The sequence below is a fragment of the Thalassophryne amazonica genome, chromosome 18, assembly GCF_902500255.1.
Source record: "Thalassophryne amazonica chromosome 18, fThaAma1.1, whole genome shotgun sequence".
NCBI classification, from domain to species: Eukaryota; Metazoa; Chordata; class Actinopteri; order Batrachoidiformes; family Batrachoididae; genus Thalassophryne; species Thalassophryne amazonica.
In genome coordinates, this window is record NC_047120.1 from 58,413,897 (window position 1) to 58,436,545 (window position 22,649).

General features: G+C 41.9%; 1 protein-coding gene across 3 annotated transcripts in view; it reads left to right on the forward strand.

Moving 5' to 3' along the window:
- The window catches only part of bahcc1b (BAH domain and coiled-coil containing 1b), a 107,343-nt gene that overhangs the window by 31,965 nt on the left and 52,729 nt on the right, over positions 1-22,649 (forward strand). For all 3 annotated transcript variants that reach the window (XM_034194572.1, XM_034194571.1, XM_034194573.1), the window contains exons 3-4: positions 13,449-13,607; positions 22,095-22,205. In XM_034194572.1, the coding sequence (XP_034050463.1) occupies positions 13,449-13,607; positions 22,095-22,205 (270 nt within the window). The remainder of the gene's footprint in view (positions 1-13,448; positions 13,608-22,094; positions 22,206-22,649) is intronic.

Consider the following 22,649-nt stretch of genomic DNA (forward strand, 5'->3'; position numbering starts at 1 on the left):
TATCTAGTATTTATTGTACTTAAGTATGACAAGTAATGTACAACTAAATGTACTCAAGTATTGAAAGTAAAAGTACAAGTAAATGTTAATAATCAAAAACGGACTGATTTTTTTTTTTTTATATTACAAAGTTTATCTAGGCTTGTAAATGACTGGTAGTATTAGTCAAAGTACTGAAAATTGTGAACATCACAAAAAAACACTTCAGAAACAAGGTTTCAAAACCTAAAAGAGAGTAGTATACTCACTAAGTGTTCACAGGAAACAGTTATTTATTTCTATATGTATTTATTTATTTTCATTGTTATGGTTTTATCTTTTCTGTTGTTTTGTTTCATTAGGTTCTTTTTGTCTTTTTCTAAAATTGTATTGTAACATTATTAGTCTATTATTATTGATTATTATTGTCTATTATGTAGACTGTTATTGTTGTTGCTATTATTATTAATGTATGAATAAAAATAAATTTAAAAAGTTACAATTTGACTCTTTTACGACAACGAACGCTGAGCCATTAATTATACAGAAAACAAATCAACACAAACGTGCTGATGCAAACAGTTTAATGCTAACTTTAACATTGAAAACGCCATAGACATGCTAATGAGTTAGCATCGGTCCCATTTTTAAGTTATAAAATACATCCATCAACTGTTTCAGAAGACCATAACAGGTCGGTTTAACATAAAAATATTAAATACTACTCAGACATATGCTCTTTAGGGTTTTAGCGGGGAAAAATTAGGATAAAGTGAATTGTAGAGATCAAAGCACTGCTTCGATCTGCGAATCACTGCTTCAATTGGTTCAAGGTTCAGAGCAAAGCCGTGCTGCAGAAAAGTTGATTACAGACCCGCTGCAGGTCTGTAATCAATGTAGAGAAATTATCATTTTCCTGACAAACAAGTGTGCAACTGCAAAAAAGCATACCGGACATGCCTCATGACAAATCAGCCTGACTTTGTTGCAGTCAGTTTTTTTTGTAGTTTTTTTTGTTTTGTTTTTTGTAACGAGTAATGGCATGGTGCATAGAAAATGTATCAGAGTAGAAGTATGCAATTAAGGTCGGAAATGTAGTGAAGTAAAAGTGAAAGTAAGCTCAATTAAAAAAAACTCAAGTAAAGTACAAAGTCTCCCAAAACGTACTTAAGTACAGTAGTGAATTATTTTTACTTCGTTACTATACAACACTGATCAAAACTGTGGGCAACTGTGATTTCTACACGTCGGTTTGTCACAGTTATAGACTGTGACCTTGCGGGATGAATGTCCATGAAAGAGAACTGGACTTAACACAGTCACAAGTTCACACAAAGTTATGTGTAGCTTGAAATGAGCTTGTCAGGTTGCAAAGCCGAGGTATGGCGGCCACCGAGGCCAACGCTGTTTGTTCATAAATCCAGTAACTCTTCTTCAACTATAGTTCCATTCTGCACAGTCCAGTTCCTGACAGCTGGACCACAGGAGACATCTGCACCCGGATACGAAACAGAATAAAGCAAAACAAAAACAAATGTCCCGGTGTACAAACAACAACACGGTGTACAAAAATGGAAAATGCAACAAAGTCTTGGACTGATGGGGTGGTACAAACCCTTATGTGTGTGAGTCAGTGATTTCAGTGTTTGTCATCTTATGACCAAAAAAGATCACAGGATGTGAAACAGTAAAGAGGTGGAAAAAAGAAACATGACTTCATTAGTCATAGATCCCAATAACCAGAGTGTCTCCAATGGAATGCCCATCCGGCAAACAGATTTGTGTCTTTCCCAGTTGGAGTTCAGCCTGCTGGTCAACACATATCAGTAGAAATTGGAATAGGACAGTTGCACTTGCACCCATTTTGATCTTAGACTATAAATCCCTTTTTTTCCCACTAGTTTTGGAGGTTCTACAATAACTGGTGGGACACATATACAGAAAAATCACATTCATTATTTATAATAATACAGCATAAAATAATAACTGTGCCTGTAGATATTTCACAGGAATCAATGCACCAAGCAAAAGCAACTCATATAATAAAAGTACACTACAACAATACACACACACACACACACACAAAAAACCCCGCAAATTAAAGAGCTGATGAAAAAAATTAAATGTACTTATACATTGTTCTTGTTGGTTTTCCAGTGATGTGGGTCAGCTAGCTTTGTTCATCTGCATCATAACCAATATGTTGTCCATCATTCCTTTATTTGTCAGTTGTGGTCATTTTTGGAATCTAAAACACCACAAGCTGAAGGCTTCCTGCAAAATTCCACTGTTCACTTCTCCGTCCGTGACCGTCTGTCATTTTATTTTCTCCAGACTGCATCAGATAGCATCCAGTTTGTTGCCCATTGCATATTTATTTGTCCATCTTTGTTTATTTTTGGAATTTAAAAGTTCTCATGTTAAGTAGCAGCACACGCTGTGGTGTGCAACATGTGCTACACTGAGCATCTCACCTGCAAGGTGACACCGTGTTAGAAAGCGAGTTTCACACATACAGAAAAATACTTCTTTTTTTTTCTGAACATCAAGAGACATTTTTTTTGACACATACAACTTCTATTATGGCGCAACCATAGTCCAGAAAATACAGTTTTTAAACTTGTCAAGAGGTTTGTGCTTGTTTCCTGCAGGCTCAGTGCACTCTCTGCCCAATTTTCCCAATGAATTAACTAATCAAAATCAAAATTAAGCATGGCGCATACATTGAGTTCACCCAGAGTCACATCAAGTTGCACCGGGCCTGGTCTGGGCCACCATGAGCTGAGTGCAGGTGAAGCAAAGGTGACTGGCTATCCATGTAATGGAGGAATATATATCATAAAAGAAAACACTCAGTTGGATTTTCTCTGTGCTGAAATGTGCATTTCATAAGATTTAATAAAATCATTGAGTTCCACTATTATTGTGTTTTTGGGTAGTCCATCAACTAACTGCAAAGGTAAATTCATCCAATCATCTTTTTTTGGAAGCTGAGAGCTGAGAGTAGGCAGCATGTCAGAGCATCAAAATGCTGACATAAACATGTAACAACCATAGACGGTATAGATACTGAACAGAGCCTGCGTGTCGTCACCCATTGGTTTTCAATAGAGACCCAGAAAAGCCGAAATGAGCCCCTTTTCTGGGCGGCACCATGTTGAGAGCCCCACCCACACTGATTCACAATGAACTCAAACCAGAAAGGGGCGGAGCATGGGTGCTTCCACATGTGATGTAAAAAGCCTCAACATGCGCCCCTCCCACTAACCTCAGTTTGGGTGCTTATTAATTCATATTTTTGGGGAGTACGCAGTGGTTCTCATAACGGTTTACTTTGGTGTGGACAGTAAAAGTTACCACTGGATATCTCTTTCAGTAATCGTCCATTAAGTGCACCTACCCACAGCTGCTAAAAGTGCTAACACCGTTAGCATACAACGTTAAATAAGACAAGAGCTTCACTCTGCGTCAATATTACAACAGGGATGCGTTAGATGATCTGTTGCGACGTTTCATTGCATGACAAGTCATATTATTCCAGGTGTTTGCAATAAAATACTCCAAAATACACAAAAGTGAGTGGCTCCATTTCGGTTGGACGCTAGGAGGGGAGGAGTCGATGGACACAGTCGCTGTCCCTCAAAGCAAACAAGCCCACATTAAAACATCTAAAACTAAAAAGTTAGAAGTTGCCATGAAGGAGGAAACTATGTATAGAGAGAAAACCATTTTTTGTACCAGGTTGTAAACATGTTTATTTCTTCTGTAAAGTTGAACGTTTTAAAATGGGCTTCTATGGGAATGTGCTCTGTTTTGGAGCCAGCCCCAAGTGGCCAGTCAAGGAACTGCAGCTTCCTGATTGGGGTCAAAATGCGAGCTTGAGTGTTGTCGCTTGGTAGCAGCGCAGAAGTAAAAATTTGTGTTGACCGCTTTGTGAGTATGAAAGGAGAACCGCATGCTTCCTGTTCAGGAATGCTCCAGTTATAGCAGTTCCTAATTTAGTTCGTTATTGGTCCGAAGGAGGTTTTTGTGTGGCACAGGTCCACACACATAAGCAGGCAAAATTGCATTATTGAGTCACCGCAGACTTTCTTGAAATATCAGCATCCTTATGCTTTTAATTAGAGTGAGTGAGTGTGGTGTGTGTGTGTGTGTGTGTGTGTGTGTGTGTGTGTGTGTGTGTGTGTGTGTGTGTGTGTGTGTGTGTGTGTGTGTGTGTGTGTGTGTGTGTGTGTGTGTGTGTGTGTGTGCCCGCCCGTACCGTTTGTGTCTCTGTTTCTGACCCAGCCTGCAGAACCGGTGTCATATGACCTCAATTCTCCAAATTCCCCTGTTTGATTTGGTAAAACATGGAAAAACGTATTCGGACAGCGCCTCTTCCCGCTGTCTGACTTCCTCAGAATTCCTTCATCATGAGTTGCGTGTTCCTGCTCTGCAAGACCATATTTGGCCTTTCCTCGTTCCGGTGCGTTGGGGCGCGGATGGTGTCCAAAAAGTCTGTGGTCCAAAAAAACAGGCCCATTTTCCTTCTCTCTTAGTTTTACTGGCACATTTCAACATAATCACTCACAGCTGGGGAAAACTCGGCACATCGTTGGAATTTTTTTTTTTGCTTTTTCTTTTTTTGGTCGCTCTGGCTTCTTCGATACATTATGCAGTGTTGTACGTTTTTAAGCATGCATGGTTTTTACAGGGTATTTTTGTCTTTACTTGATGGTGTAAATGCACACGTGTGTGTACTTTGACATCGGTTTTACTACGGTGTCCTCCCGTAAGGGATCGTGTGAAAAAGTGCGCACAGACGGGCGCTGCTCCATCTCTCCTTCTAGTTCATACTCTACTGATTTATGCACCTCGCAGGGAAATCTCTCATTTGTAGCTCTTTCATCTCGTTTTCTCCCCCCCTCCACTTTCTTCTCTCTCTCCCTTTCCCTCTCTCTGTCCTCTCGTTTCTGCCGTAATGTGGTTCGCTATAGCCGATTATCCCCGGCGACACGCCACGCTTTACTCTCATACCCCGCGCTCCCTCTTTCTCTCACGAGCATGAATGAGTCAAGAGGAATTGTTGATGAATAATAAGATAGAGTAGAAGGAAAAATGCTATCTGGATGTAGGTGAGCAAAAGGACTCCTTTTCTCCCTTTTAAGCGCCGCTCGAATGTGTTTGAGTCCCCGGCGCTGGAATGCTTTTACGGCCACGACCACCTTGTTTGAGTAGCCCTGTCACTTGTGCGATTCCGTGGTGTCAAAACAGATCAGAAAGGTCTGGCTCGACTCCTGCCTCTAAATACAAACACACGCAGAGAGTGGCTGAAGGCTCGGTGCCAGGGCCTTGGGTGGTTGGAGGCTTATGAAAGGGTCGGACTGACGAGAGGTTGCCAAGTGCGCGGCAATAAGCGTAACAGCCAAGCTAACGAGAGTCAGGACCTCTGACTCCATCACACTCTTAAGATCTGTCAGTAGTCTGGGGGGGGCGGATGATTCTTATTTCTGTGGAAGCGCACAGTGGATCTGTGCATCATAAGGAGATACAGGAACGAAGCTGCTCGACGTGCTGACGGACAATCCCCCCCAAACTCCAACAACGCGTTGAGGGATTTACCCACATCATCCATCTTACGCAGGTCAGCGTCGATGACATTCAGAGATAGTCGCCTGGCTGTTTGGGTGTTGACGTGTCTGCTGGGTAGCTGTGTCAGCACGAAGGGAAGCGGCGCACGGCGCTTACCAGACTGGGTTGGGCAGCTTTTTCATTTTGTTGGGTGGGAAAAACTCGCATTAGACAGTTATGTGATATTTGGGCTGCTTTTGCTAACATTTGGCAGTTTTTTTTCTGACTACACGGTGGTAAGCCACACAGCAAGAAGGTCCTGGGTTCAAGCCCATCCCGTGCCCGTTTTCCATGTAGCTCTGGAGTTGTGGCAGGAAGGGCATCTGGTGTAAAACGTGTGCCAAGATGTAGATCCGTGGTGGTGACCCCGAGCGCACGGGAGCAGCCAAAAGGAGGCGGCTGATGACTCTTTAACTTGTATCATATTTGATGTGGGTTTAAAGAAGTGAGTGACGATTTGTCAGGGCAGATGTTCATGAACCACAGATTGGTGAATTTGATCACTTATTGAGTGTCAACGTGTGCTCCAGTAAGACATTGAACCACAGAACTGTGGAACTTTGGGGTACATTCATTGCATCAGCATGCACAGCAATTCCATGTTAAAGGGGAACTGCAACATTTTTTATCCTGGGCTCTATTTTTAGATAGTTTGGGAGTCAGCAAACACAAAATTAATCAATGCAATATTGATTTAGAATGCAAAGACCATCATGGGCTAACAGGGCTAATTGTTATTGTGCAACGTATTCTCATGACGCACTTGGCATGATATTATTCTAAAAGTTAGGCTCAATATTTTATGCGTATTCCTCGGAATGCAAACACGCATCCACAACCTGTGTCTCGCATTTAGCATGCAAACATGCATGTTAGGGTCATGTAAGGGTTAGAATAACAATAAAATGACTCATCACATTTTTTTCGCTGAGAAGATTCACTATCTTGAATAGGTAGAATATGTACAAATTTGGTTGAAAAAATATGTACGATATAATTGTGCATAACGTTTTCATATATTTTACTCCAAATCTGTCATCACAGTAGGCTGCATTGGGCTCAGCTTGTAAATAACTCGACTGGACTAAGCTAAGCGGCTAACTGTAAAATTGGCGCTCTTAAAAAGAGGTAAACATCAGATCTTCTCTGTTTTTAAACACTTTTAGTAACATTTTCACCTGTTCCCTGGCAATTAAAAGTGATTTACTTTTAGTGGTTTTGTTTTTTTTTTTATTGCCCCGTCCAGTACCATTATATAGCCGGTTAGCATGTACGTTCTCAAGTGAAAAGATGACCTTCAAAATATATATATAAAAAAAGATGTACAGGATGAAGATGATGGTGTGGATGAATGGACATGCCAGTAGATGGCAGCATTCTCTCTTGACACTACTACGAACAGGTCGTAGCCTCTGAGGACACTTGGGGGGCTACAAATGTTTTCATATATATTATATATTGCCAACTTTATTAAAAACGGGCAACTTAAAAACGCAAGTTGTGGAAGTACGAAGTATGGTGCGCGATCTGCTCTAGCACACTCGTAAATCAGATTTCTTTTGCCATCTTGCGATTACAGCTGTGATTTAGGTTTCTATTAGCTCTTGATTAGCTGAGCACACCTGAGTGAGCTAATCAGCTGTTGGCAGGACAAGGTGAGATGGAATATGTGCAGATTAGGGGTTCCCCATGGACCAGGGTTGGGAACCATTGGGTTAAACCGCTTGAAAAGGTCTTGTGTCATGTATTATTAGAGGTATGTGCTCTATTTTGTGCAACTTATAACTGCAAGGTCATCATCTTCAACGATAAAGCAGACTCCTTCTGTGGTTATCCCTACGCTAGACTCTGACACTGCCACCCTGTGGATGCATTAGAGATTGCACAGCTATCAAGAGGAACAGTCAAGTGACTGCCTCATTCATTCATGCACGCAACACATGCACCTGATAGAGAGAATATGTTTGTGAGTGTGTGCACAGGGGCTTCTGTTAATCAGTAAAAGTGACGATACGACTTGAGAAAATATTGATCTTCAATCAAACGGAGATTGATTGAGTCGGCTTGTCATCCTTACGGGCGTGTCCTTGTATCGATCAGCAGCAGTTCATTCACAGACGAACATCTCTGCCTTAAACGCCACCTCTGTTTGTCACTGTTCTTTTCAGCATCTCTCCATCCTCTTCGACATCTTGATCCTCGCCCTCCTCTTCTTCACTCTCTCTTTAGAATTGTGAGGGACCTTGGGACTTTCTGGCCCCTTATCGGTCTGCTTCTTTTGTTTTACTGTAGATTTCATCATCGCACAAAAGCAGCAGGTTTTTTTTTCCTCCCCACATGCTTCATATGTTGTATATCAGTTAATTTCATTTCAACATCTGTTAGAATCTACAAATGAGACATAACCTTGACTTTTTTTTAAATTTCATTTTACTTTAGTGGCGCACTTCTCTTCATCAAACGCTGTCTTAGGATTTGACACGAAAGCTTTAACCCCGTTATTCCGTCTAAACACGACTGCCAAGAATTTTCACTACGCTTGATTGATCTGTCTTTAATTAAAGTGGTCGTATTTTGCTATTAAAGGTGTGAAAATATGGAAGTACTCACACAAAATGCAGTAATTTTGGCTAACATATATTTTTTTTATACTTTTTAAAAAATCAAAACTCAAGGTTAAATGATGATACTAACTACAGAGAAGCTGTTAGGTTTGATTTCTATGAAACTGCCAAATCTCGTCTACAGAAACTAGTTTTGTGGCAAGTTGAATCTTTTTGCCTCTTGTTTCCATAAAATTCTCAGTGCATCACCTTTAAACATCAGTTAATATCAAACTGCGACTGTTACACTGTTCAAATTTCATACTGTCAAATTTCATTCTCCATTGTTGCTGCATAGGAAATGACCTGTTATTATTATTATTATTATTATTAATTGCCTTAAATGGTCCCTTTTTAATTGTTTTTAAGTCTTAAAAATGATTTTTAAAACTTAAAAAGGTACCAATGGATTTTGTTTGTTGGTATTCAATAAAGGATTCACAGTTTTATTTCACCAGTATGATTTTAAAAATTTGCTTGTACTGGGGGAGCTACAACCACTACCTTTGCACCCCCCCGCCCAGGACTAAACCAGACCAACTTTTTCAGGTTCCTTAGATGACCCCAAAACACAATTAGGATGTTCCCAAAAATAAAAACTGGCCTCAAGCCAGTTATCAAAGATGGCGTCCAAGATGGCCACCAAAATAGGGTTTTTTACTAAAACACCTTTAAACAACATATAAATAACTTAAATATCACAGAGATTCAATGGTAAGGGTCTATTGGTGGCCATTTTGGATGCAATTTTGAATGTTAAACCCATGAATGAATTTAGTTTAGGCACAAATGAGTTTGCTGTGACCTACAATGGTCTTCCCATTGAATCTCTGTGATATTTAAGTCGTTTATATGTTGTTTAAAGGTGTTTTAGTGAAAACCCTATTTTGGCAGCCATCTTGGATGCCATCTTGATAACTGGCTTGTGGCCAGTTTTTATTTGTGGGAACATCCTGATTGTGTTTTGGGGTCATCAAAGGAACCTAAATGGTTTAGTCTTGGGGGGGGGGGGGGGGGGGGGTGCAAAATTAGTGGTTGTAGCTCCCCTAGTATTGGCCTGGAATGAATTTAGAATTTTTGGCCCATGTGGCTTAAATCCTTAATTGTTTCATGTGAATTTTGATCATATTTATTTTCAGATTTTGACCCATGAGGGATAAAATACAGTGACAAAACCCTATGACACACTTTCTATGGCAACGTCATAAATGATGGGGGGGTCTGATCCTGGAAATTTGGTTCATCATGGAGAACAGCAACTGAAAACAAGATAAAATTGAAAGAGAAAGAAACCAGTGACCAAAGCTAGTAAACCCAAGCGATTGGAGGTCTGCTTGGAGGAACTTTGGATAAAATCTGAATATATTTTACATAGTTTTTGCTGGATATCTGCTGCACAGGAAAGACAACATTCAGACAGCTGCCAATACTAATGTTAGTTTCAGCTGCAACATTCACTCTTTGTTTTGTTGGACTCTAAATGTGAATTTTTATCATTGAAAGTCAGAAATTTCAAGTTTACCTCAAATGTAGCATAAACATTGAACCTTTGTGCATGCACTTCTTTCTTCATGCTGTCTACAAAATCTCACGGAGCAAACCCAGTGTATTTGCTGTGAAATCACCTCAAAATAAATACTTTTTCAAATTAGCTGTAATTTTGTGACTGTACCATTAAAAAAGTTAATCTATCTATAATTCTATAGATAAATTCTATAATTGCATTTCAATGGGAGGTAAATTTTGTCTTATTTTCGAGAGAATGAAAGGAACTGCACCTTTAATATCTGCTAAAATACGGCCAGCAGCAACAGAAAAGCAAAGCAGGTTTTCCTCCACAAACCCTGTTTCTCCGGCAGGATTTCACTCATTGCAAACATATTACAGCAAACAGAAGTCAGAATGTAGATCATTATCACAGATTGTCTGACAGACAATTTCCTGTTTGTGTTGACGTGTTTTCACAACTCACAGTGCTGACTGGGAAAAGTCAGGCAGCTTTTTTTTGAATGTTAATTACCACTACAGACTGAGCTGCTTCTGCAGTGTGCACATGTGCAGCAGATAATGATGTCATTGGGGTCAGAGGTGACACATATCATTGGACAGTCAGAAATTATGCTTGATTTCGCTGCATCTGCATTTATTGAACAAACTAAAGCTAGATTGGTGTCATATGTTGTGAAAAATAATCAGATTCAGTCACTTCATCTAGTAGTGTGAATGCTGCAAGGGGCTGCTGTGTAAACTCTCAAATCAGACATAGATCACTTACAAAGATGAATATCAGCTATTCTCATAGCATAAAGATCCAATCTGATGAAATGAAAAGGGAAAAAAAAGGATTTGGGCAACTTCAATTAGTAATGTGAACGCACAGTAAGTCACCTGAATCTGATATGGAAGTAATGTAGACTGGCGTCACATGCGGGCAAAAACTAATCTAATTTCACTTCTGCTTATAGTGTGAACACGACCTAAAAGACAATTCAGAAGTGACAGATGGAATAGGAAAGTGCAGATCAGGATAAGACAAAAGTGGAAACAGAGCAGGAAGAGGAGGATAAAAAAAAACAGGTACAGAACTCAGGATTGCGTTAGCGACTGGGCTCTGAGCTGATTTTTCATATCAGCAGGCCAGACGTACATGCTAAATATGATGGTCAATTCAGCAACAGAAAACAGACAGGAGAAATGGGGGTGTGGTAGAAGATGTGGAAAAAAGGAGAGATGATTAAATAGAAAAAGATGGAGGAATTTAATGCAGCGCACTTCCGCCACAACTTTGTAATCAATGTCAGCGCTGTTTGGAATGGCTGTAATAAAATGTTACTGTCCTTTTGAATATACTGTACATTAGCTTTTTTTTTTCTTTTCTTTTTTTTTTTTTTTTTGGGCCCTTAGGGACTCATATATGCCTCGTTTAATTTCCAAACGCACAGGCGCTCAGCTGAGCATGGCTTTTCTTTTCTGCTGCCGTGCACGAAGCGACATCCTGTGCACGGCGTGGGTCTGCACTGCCAGGGGGCCTCGTGAAACCAGTCTGAGTGTTTTATTATGACTGGCTGAAAAAGCTGCTGATCTACAGCTGTACGGCAGACTGTGAGGACCAAATAAAAAGAAGAAAAAAGAACCCATCATGTCTGCAGGATGCTGAGAGTAAAGCGATGGAAAAACATACAAAAAGGAAATAAATGCCACCACCCAGGATTTTTTGGGATATAACTGAAAAGAGTGAAAGTATTGATTGAAAAAAGATGGTTCAGGCCTTGTGGTTGTGGTTGTTTGGGCGCCGTGTGGCGGTTGAGGTGAGCCAACTGTGCGCGCTGCGCACTGACTCACACGCAGACTGTTGTGGTTGTGGTAATTGTCTCTGATGCGAGGCAGCGTTTATGGGCACCGACCCTTTCTCCTTCTCTCGCCATCCAGCCACTAATTACCTGATTCCCTGTGGATTTGTTTCGTTCTTCCCTGACAACCCTTTGGGTTGTTCCACAAAATAAGAGCACGGTGGAAAGCCAAACTGTACGGAAGCTGATGACTCCGCACTTATTTCCACAAACTGGGAGTGAAGTCGTTAAAGAGATCACACAGGCTGAAATCAGTTTTACAGTGAAACAAGATGAGAGTTTTCTGTTGAACATCCTCAGAGTCCCTTAACACTGTGTGTGTGTGTGTGTGTGTGTGTGTGTGTGTGTGTGTGTGTGTGTGTGTGTGTGTGTGTGTGTGTGTGTGTGTGTGTGTGTGTGTGAATGTAGAAACTCCCCTCCTATAAGGCAATTCAGGTCTTAAACAGCTTGTTTTTAACTGGTGTGACGTATGTCACAGAAATCCTCATCTGGGTTTTCCTTGCTCTGTGAGACACACCTCCTGTGGTCTGTGGGACACACCCACACATTACATGAAAACCCGACACTTCAGTCATGACAGGGCTCATGGTAATCCTCCCACTTGGGAGGGGGTGTGGCCAACAGCAGCTCCTGTCAACTTAAAGCGACAGGCACACAAGCAGGTAGATTATCAATGTAAACATAGCAGGTATCTATTTGTCTATAATGTATTTTTGGCTCCATATATAAATATCAGCACAGTAACTGAGGGGTGTGGCTATGATTTTTTTTTTTTTTTTTTTATTATGGGAGGTTCCTGACTTTATTGTGTGAATGGATGAATGTGAGACATCATCATAAAGCGGTTTGAGTGCCATTAAGTCCATGTAAAGCACTGGTATTTAAAAAGAGTCATTGTATGTTAGATAACTTTGCTTTAAATTTTGAAAATGTTTTGTATGCTATTGTATCTTTATTTCTCGCATGTTCAAAAAAATTTAAACATTGACTTTAATTAAATTTATTTCACCGACAAGTTCCACAAAATGGTATTATGTTAATTAAAAGCAAAATATTAAGTTCATTGAATTCAGTTAGCTTGTACTGTTAGAAAAAAAAATATAAGTTCAAAGACATTTATTTTCAGTAAGCTGAAAATGAAAAGTTAATATAAAGTGCAGGCATCTTTCACTTTTTTGAGTTTTTTATGCATTCACATATCACTTTTTGTTGTTAGTTTTTAAATGTGTAAACTGTTTATAATCACTGATTATTCTATTCTAATGCTGTAAGGATGTGCACCATATTTCAGCCTGATGCTAAAATGAAATTTTGTGTGTGCGCGTGTCCCCCCCCCCCCCCCCCCCCCCCCCCCCAACAACAACAACAAAACCCTGCATCCCTGCATTTGTATCTTTGGATGTATCCCAAAACCAGACACATGGCCTCTAAAACCTTTTATACCAAACCCAAAATCTGTGAGGTCAAGCTTCCTGGAAAGCAATTTTGATTATTTATTTATGAATTGATTTATTTATTGGGGAGGGCGGTGTCATATTTTAATTGAGCTGCAATTTGCAAAAAGAAAAAAAAAGTTGTTTAAACAAACTGTTCCTGTTATTTATGTGGAGCTGAAACGTGACAAAGTGAAATATTTCTGTATGAAAACGATAAATCTGTCAGACATAAAGTGTTTCCTTTTGTAACTTTTATGTGATGAAGTGTGACTGAACACCTGCTCTGTCTCTATGTAACGTCTCAGCTTTTTTGAACTGATGCTTCTTTGCTTAACAGCGCCTCGGCAGCCTCATTCCAGAGCTGGAGTCAAACCAGCAAGCGCCTCTGTTTCCTTCTTTCTTCACATTTAATGTAAAACACGTTCAGTTTGCTCAGTGACATAAAGCCGACTCCCCTCTGTGCTCCTCAGGCGCCTCCTTCATGGGCTCCTTCCTGGCCAGCAGTTTGGGGTCCCCGCCTTCCCAGGCTACCCACCCCTCAGGACCTGCTGCCTCTCCCTCCTCCCCCTCCTACAGGGGAGGACCCCATTCCAGCACCGCCCCTATATGGTTTCCCCACTCACATGAAGGTAACACACACACACACACACACACACACTTCTGGCTGTGCACACCAGCATGTATGCAGCTTTGAATTTTGTCACATTTTCTACTTCTCTACTTTTAGCACCTTGATAATCTGGTGCAAACCTTCCTGTTCCGCTCACAAGAACCCATAAACATACAAACGCAGCACAAAAACAAGGTACTTATCAGCAGAAATACTGAAGAAGAAAAAAACCTGCACTCCGACATGTTCTCGTTATTCCTTTTCTGCCATCAGAACATTTTCTGCTGAGAAACACAAGCGAACAATAAAGGTAGCACAGGGGTGTCATATCCCCCCACCCCCAATTTAAGTTTTCAAATGATGACTTTGGTGTAGTTTGTGTGTGTGATTTTCTGCCTGTTACAGAACTCTTACTTTATACTTAACTGCCAAATATCAGTGACACTAATTCCTAATGTCCACCTTCAATAAGTGAAATGTTTGAAATATATACAGTAAAACTGCTGTTGTCCATTCAGCTGCTCCCTTTTTGTTCGGGGTCGCCACAGCGGATAGAGCCACATCTCACAATTTTATTTTTGTAGCGTTCTACTACTACTAAACTACTACTGCTATAATAATAGTAATTATAATAATAAATATAGTCTAGTTAACTCACCAGTTATTAAAAAGTGGCTTTATACACTCAACAAAAATATAAACACAACACTTTTTTGGTTTTGCTCCCATTTTGTATGAGATGAACTCAAAGATCTAAAACTTTTTCCACATACACAATATCACCATTTCCCTCAAATATTGTTCACAAACCAGTCTAAATCTGTGATAGTGAGCACTTCTCCTTTGCTGAGATAATCCATCCCACCTCACAGGTGTGCCATATCAAGATGCTGATTAGACACCATGATTAGTGCACAGGTGTGCCTTAGACTGCCCACAATAAAAGGCCACTCTGAAAGGTGCAGTTTTATCACACAGCACAATGCCACAGATGTCGCAAGATTTGAGGGAGCGTGCAATTGGCATGCTGACAGTAGGAATGTCAACCAGAGCTGTTGCTTGTGTATTGAATGTTCATTTCTCTACCATAAGCCGTCTCCAAAGGCGTTTCAGAGAATTTGGCAGTACATCCAACCAGCCTCACAACCGCAGACCACGTGTAACCACACCAGCCCAGGACCTCCACATCCAGCATGTTCACCTCCAAGATCGTCTGAGACCAGTCACTCGGACAGCTGCTGGAACAATCGGTTTGCATAACCAAAGAATTTCTGCACAAACTGTCAGAAACCGTCTCAGGGAAGCTCATCTGCATGCTCGTCATCCTCATCGGGGTCTCGACCTGACTCCAGTTTGTCGTCGTAACCGACTTGAGTGGGCAAATGCTCACATTCGCTGGCGTTTGGCACATTGGAGAGGTGTTCTCTTCACGGATGAATCCCGGTTCACACTGTCCAGGGCAGATGGCAGACAGCGTGTGTGGCGTTGTGTGGGTAAGCGGTTTTCTGATGTCAATGTTGTGTATCGAGTGGCCCATGGTGGCGGTGGGGTTATGGTATGGGCAGGCATCTGTTATGGACGAAGAACACAGGTGCATTTTATTGATGGCATTTTGAATGCACAGAGATACCGTGACGAGATCCTGAGGCCCATTGTTGTGCCATACATCCAAGAACATCACCTCATGTTGCAGCAGGATAATGCACGGCCCCATGTTGCAAGGATCTGTACACAGTTCTTGGAAGCTGAAAATGTCCCAGTTCTTGCATAGCCGGCATACTCACCGGACATGTCACCCATTGAGCATGTTTGGGATGCTCTGGACCGGCGTATACGACAGCGTGTACCAGTTCCTGCCAATATCCAGCAACTTCGCACAGCCATTGAAGTGGAGTGGACTCTATGCGAAGGAGATGTGTTGCACTGCATGAGGCAAATGGTGGTCACACCAGATACTGACTGGTATCCCCCCCCAATAAAACAAAACTGCACCTTTCAGAGTGGCCTTTTATTGTGGGCAGTCTATGGCACACCTGTGCACTAATCATGGTGTCTAATCAGCATCTTGGTATGGCACACCTGTGAGGTGGGATGGATTATCTCAGCAAAGGAGAAGTGCTCACTATCACAGATTTAGACTGGTTTGTGAACAATATTTGAGGGAAATGGTGATATTGTGTATGTGGAAAAAGTTTTAGATCTTTGAGTTCATCTCATACAAAATGGGAGCAAAACCAAAAGTGTTGCGTTTATATTTTTGTTGAGTGTATATTAAACACTGTTGTAATATTAAAAAAATGTACTGTATGCAATCCTGTGTCTTTAGTTTATCACATTTGTCACATGTTCAAAAACTGAAACATTAACTTTAACATTGACTAAGACAACAACGATCATCAACAACAATAGTTGTACATAGTAGTAATAGTAAGAATAATGCTCATGATTAACTGGAACTTTTTGTTTATTTGAAAGCACTAAGTTTCACTTTGACCCTTCCCCCTTTTCAGTCACAATTTCTTTTCTTTTTATGCTTATTTTAATAATTAAATAATTGTTTTATTAAATATTTAGTGTTGGTTCTGTTATTGACTGAAATAATTGTTCCCTTGCCTTAAATAAATGGCAAATAAAAGTATTATACAACAACAACAATAATAACAATGGTAATGACTTGGTGAAAGTAGACCTTCCCACTTTTGAAGTCATACCTCTGCCCATAACTCAACCTCAGCCATCACACCTACGTACATGTCTATACCGGTGTAGCAGACTGAACGGTCCGCTCCTAAAAATCGATCTGCCCTGCCTCCACTGCACATGCATCATTTTGGTGCTCTGCCACTTGTCTGAGACAGAATCTCTTCACCCAAAGCGATCAAATGGATTAATGGGATTATTAACCATCAGACGACAAGGTAAAACCTCTTAAATCATTCTGCAGTCAGTTTTAAGCAGAAACGAGGTGATACTTGATGACACTTTGAAATTACTGACGTGCAGTGAATGCATCAGGTAGCAAGCTCATGTAGCCACGGCGCTCTGATCGCTTCCTCCATCTTTTATGATGAAATAATGCTGAATTTATGTGGAAACGACTGTTGTACAAAAGCTTCAGGTATCTGTCGCTAAGATAGATGATGAATGGAGTGCAGTTTGAAGCAGAAAGGAGGTGATAATCGGTGAACCGCGGCTTATGACGCATGCGCAGTGAAGGCACGGTGGACCGATTTTTAAGGGGGACTGTTCAGTCGGCGACATCGGTTTCTAATCCTAGAATCAAGTCTCGCCCCTCAAACATCTCTTTAATGTTTGTTGGAAAAGTGAGGACCAGGTGAAAAAGTCCTCACTCTGCAGAAAAGCTGCTACTTAAGACACTCAAAGTGGTCCTCATAAGGTTCTAAAAACAAGGGCATACCCAGTTAGGCATTGAAATGTCTCCTTGTTTCCACCGTCATCTGTTTCTTCACAGCCCCCTCCCCGTCTGACCGCAGCCCCGCCCTCAGGGCCCCTTCTGGGCTAACCGACCAACGGCACCCTTCCTGATCACTCACACACACACACACACACACACACACACACACACACTCAACTGCGCATCCGTGTGTATCATGTCCCCTTTTAACTGTTAACCGTTTGTGGTCAAAGAGTGAGGTTGCCTTTGTTATCGCCCCCTTTCAGGTGTGTGTGTGTGTGTGTGTGTGTGTGCGTGTGTGTGTGTGTGTGTGCGCGCGCGCGCGCGCGAGTGTGAAGAGGTTTTGTGTTCTGACTTTGAGATGGGTCTAAAGAGATAATGTGGAAAACAACAATAGCTTCCGCCACAGGGTGATTTTCTCCACTAACTGACAACCGTCAGAAACAAAATTTCATGATTCACCAATTTATCACAAAATATGACTGTCCACCCGCAGATTTGCAGCTGAAAATCGGATTTTACACTTCAAACCAGTACTGAGTTGTAAAAATCATGGGTTCACATTTGCTCCAGCAGCCACAGTTCAGAGGTCAGAAACAGTAGTCAATAATATGCAGTTTATTAAACAGTTTTTAATTTAATAAATTGATTTGTGTTTTTTCTTTTGTTTTGTTTTTTTGTTTTTCCGAGCTTCTTGAGTGAATTCAGATAGATGAGTCAGCGTTTTTCCACATACAGCATATTATCATTTCAGGTGAACAGATTTCTGATCTGTTGGAATTCAGAAGTGCAGCGATGTATGATAAATCTGACTAGAAGAATTCATCCTCTAAAACTCAGCGCCTTAACATGGAATCTGTTGTGAGACGTCGCCAAGACAGCCATGACAACTGTGAAGGAGTTCCAATCAGTGGCTGCCATTGAAGAAACTGTAGTGGCAGTATTTAAGAGAAGACACCTTTCTCACTTTCACAGATTTGCATCCTGAAAGGTCTTGATCTGTAAGTTGTGACAAACTGGCGTGGTTTGATGATGTGCTACCCCAGATTTGTACCATGTGACGTGCAAATGCAGCCGTAGCGCACCCATAATATAATGGTCGCACTACCTTGCAGAAAACTTCTTGGATTTCAAGACATGTAGGACAACGGTAGAGAAATGCAAGAGATTACTAAAGTATGTTAAAATTCATGACGGAAAAAGGAATCCCATCCAACATCTTGAAAATTGTTAAAACAAGAACCCAGTACAATAACGGAATGTCTCAGTTCAACAGCATGATACAATGACGGAATATCCCAGTTCAAAATGACAGGATATCCTGGTTCAAGGCCATGGCTCATTGATGGAATATCCTGGTTCAAGGCCATGGCTCATTGATGGAATATCCTGCTTCAAGACCGTGACTCAGTTCTGGAATATCCTGCTTCAAGACTGGCTTGCTGACAGAATATCTTGGTTCAAGACCGTGGTTCAGTTCTGGAATATCCTGCTTCAAGACTGTGGGTCAGTTTTGGAATATCCTGCTTCAAGACTGTGGCTCACTGACAGAATATCTTGGTTCAAGGCCGTGGCTAAATTCTGGAATATCCTGGTTCAAAACTGTGGCTCATTGATAGAATATCCTGGTTCAAGACCGTGGCTCATTGACAGAATATCCTGGTTCAAGACCTTGGCTCATGGCTAAGTTCTGGAATATCCTGGTTCAAGACCGTGGCTCATTGACAGAATATCCTGGTTCAAGACCTTGGCTCATGGCTCAGTGTTGGAATGTCCTGGTCCAAGATCATGGCTCACTGATGGAATATCCTGTTCCAAGACCATGACTCAGTGATGGAATATTCTGGTCCAAGACAATGGCTCATGACTCAGTGAGGGAATATCTTGTTCCAAGACCATGGCTCAGTGATGGAATATTCCTGTTCAAGACTTTGGCTGAGTGACAGAATGTACTGGTTAAAGACCTTGGCTCATTCACAGAATATCCTGGGTTCAAGCCCATGGTTTAATGATTGAATGTCTCTGTTGAAGACCATGAACCTGACCTGAGTATTGAGGACCCCAGTAGTTGAAGGCCAAGGGGGGTGCCCACATTTCACTTGTGGCAGAAAGATGGTTATTATAGAGATGTGGTAATGGACCTATTGTCTGCCTGATTGGTTGCCATCTAGGACCCAAGGCACTTCCGTGGTGTCATGGATGCGGCAAACCTAAACACCAGTGAATGCTCCCAGACTTGAATTGACATGTTTGCGAACCCGCTAAATTTTTCCAAGGTATGGACAAGGCTTCCAATTGTGACCATCCAGAGTGCACATCCATGAATGTGGGAATGGTACTTAATGCACATCTGGCAAACGTGAACACAAATTTCATGTTTTCTTTTGAATAATGGTCTACTCTGTGCTGCAGCTGTAACTGGAGAAGGCTGGATTTTAACGTCCAACCTGATGCACATTGACATTGTTTCTAGCCATGTTTGGAGGTGATGAAACAATTCAAATAGGGGCATTAGTGCGACTGTTTAATCCCTTTACTCCAGCGTTGCATATTAGTGCTCAAGGGAGGCTCATATCTTGTAAAAGGAAACAATCACCTGGGTTTCCTGTGTGCTGACATTCAGTTCTGTTTTCTAGATGTTTAAAATAAACGCAAAACTTATTTTACTGGGGTTCAGCACTGCCACGTGACTGCAGTGCTAAATTTGCACGTGCAGCTTCTGTCAGTGTGCAGCAGGATGATATGCACTTCACTGCGCTACAGAAAGTTTCTGTTGCTTGTGCAAGGCATGCATACCCCTGAAGTGTTTGGATCACTCAGAGTTCTGTTTGTGATTTCTGCAGCTTTAACACAGTGCACGTATATTTCCTGCAGTTGCACGAGTCGGAACTGCAGCTAAAACCAAGCAATCAGATGCGACTGTAAGACGACAGCTCTCTTTTTTTATTTTCTGTGCAACCTGCTGGCATCGGAAACATTCAGCCAGCACAAAGCAACAAGCGTCTGATTTCTGCAAGTTCTGCAGCGTGAGCAGGAAGCAGGCCGACGAGCCCTTTGAACCCAAACTGAATTCTCTTTCAGGTGCACATTTCGGTCTACCGCGTTTCTCCAGTGTGGCTCAGATTAGTGATTTCAGTTCTTACGATGAGACACAGTTTAACGTAAAACGTAACGCAGAACCAACCGCCTCACATCGAATGACAAGAGGCATCAGTTAAACCCGGAAAATGAACGAGTGTAGTTGTAATATCGGCCCGAGTCAAGTGTCTTAAATCAGATTCATAGAAAGAGTCCGTGAGCGTGAGGAGCGGGGGAAGAGAGCGAGAGAGAGAGAGAGAGTGAGACAGATTGTGTCTGTGTGGCTCAGCTTTGATGTCTGAAAGGACACACTCTTACACATGTGTGCATGCACACACACACACACACACACACACCACACAAACACACACACACGAACACACGCACACTACAAATGAGTGTTTTTAAGAATTCAAGCCAGGGAGCTCCAGTAGGCCGTCTGCCAGCTGGCCACAGTCCAGAGAGTGGAGCATCGCCAGCACAGAAAAAACCTGGTCACTGCACACGCGCGCGCGCGCACACACACACAGCATGTTTTTGTCACTTCAGGGGACACTGCGCTCACTTATGCTGTTTCTGACCCACTAACTCTGACATTATCCGAAAGTGGTCCTCACCTGCAGTGTTTGGCAACTGCGGCTAAGGTGGAGGAGTGGGTTGTGCGTTGCCTAAAGGGCTTGGTGGTGGGTTTCAGCCCTGTGACCTCAAGCGAGACACTTTGACCCATTTGAAAAAGATGAAGGGGACAAACATGACTCGGCGCTGAACCGCAAACCGAAAGTTTGTTGCATTTTTGAAAGTGTGTCCTTATGGGTGACCGTGGGAACAGATTCTCACACCATGTGTACACACACACACACACATACACACAGTAACAGATGTCATATACTCACAGAAAGATGCACACTTGTTTGAAAAACACCCACTTTGCTTCTAGTGCTTGCGCACCTGTCTTTATTTTTTGCTTCTTGTGCTCGTGCACCTGTCTTTATTTTTTATTTGTCTTGTGTTTTTTTTTTTGTCTCACCATGTCTCTCTGCTGTCTTTTGTTCCCCTCCTGAGTTTTATCACTCGTCATTACCCGGGGGATTGGCTTTAGATGGTTGATAGAGCCTTTTGGCTAATTGTCGCCATTTAGATTCACTGGTTGTTAACCAGTCAGAGTAATAACGCACACTCACGTGCATGCTGTAGACTCGTGCACGGACACAGCGGGCACAAACGCTCTGTCTCCCCGCCCCCTACGCACGCACCCCTCTTCACATGCACGCAGATGGGCGGGGTGCAGCGAAGGGGTGCTGGTGGTTTTGCAGTGCGACTGTGGAATGCGTAGGATGAGTTTTTATGGAGTGCTGTTTACTTTGGCCACCATCGTTAAACTTTTAACAGCTGCCAATTAACGGGCCGACAAGGACACTCTGTGGGGCATGAAACCAGCTGCTGGGAAACACGCACGCACCAACCACCAGCCTTTTGCCCACTAATGTGGCGATGTGGGCCTTCTGTGTGATGTTCCCTTTCTCCCCTAAATAACAATTAACAACCCCCCCCAAACACCCACCCCACCAAAAAAGACACACACGCATACACGGACCCTCACCCATTCATACGTAACCACCACGATCCAGTTCAACATCCTTGAAGATGAGGAGCAGAGTGGAACAACCGCTTTACCTCCTGGTGACCTCCTGGGAGGAATCACTGTATTTTGGCATTGGGGGGAGGAAGGACACGCATCATCTTTTTTTTTTTTCTGTGGCTGTGGTTTTTGTCACCACTTTGCTGTAAATAATGTCAACTCATATGGCATGTTTGTGCAGAAGTGTGTTTATGGTGATTGTAGCTCCAGCCAGTCACCCCTTCGACCCCACCCCCCACCCAAAATCCCCCCCATTTCTTGATAGATTGTAGAGATAAATTGTTTGTTTAGAGGCCTGCTGAATGTCAGTGTGGTGAGGAAACATCAATTCTTTCTCCCTCTTCTCCTCTCCACCCCCCTCCTCCCCCTGACAGGGTACCCCAGCTATTCAGGAAGTCTTGCTTCTCCTTTTCTCCCCATGAGTCCCCTTGATCACCATAGCAACAGTCTCTATGGGCAGCACCGCTTCTATGAAACTCAAAAAGGTAGGTGTGTGTGTGTGTGTCTGCTCTCTATTTACTTCCATAAACTGCTTATTCAGTGTTCACCACAGCAATAAGAACAGCTGGTGACTCAGAATCCCCCCCCCCCCCCCCCCCCCATTTTTTTACATGATAACTTGTCATTCTTTTTTCTCCAGGTGTCTTCACAGAAAGGCTTCTTAACATAGCAAGTTTAATAATAAATAAATCGATGAATACTGTGTATTTCGGGGTCTTTATTGGCAGAAATGGAAGATATCATTCATAACTTTTTGTTCATTAGTGTCACGATGAGTCATTGTGTTTTTATAAACATGGCATGAACCCTGAACATTTTCAGAACATTCAGTCATAGATAGTCCAAACTCTACCTTTTCCAAATCCCTATGTTCAGACAGATAATGTCGTATCTCAATATCACTGGAGTATTTAAAAAATTTCCTGGCT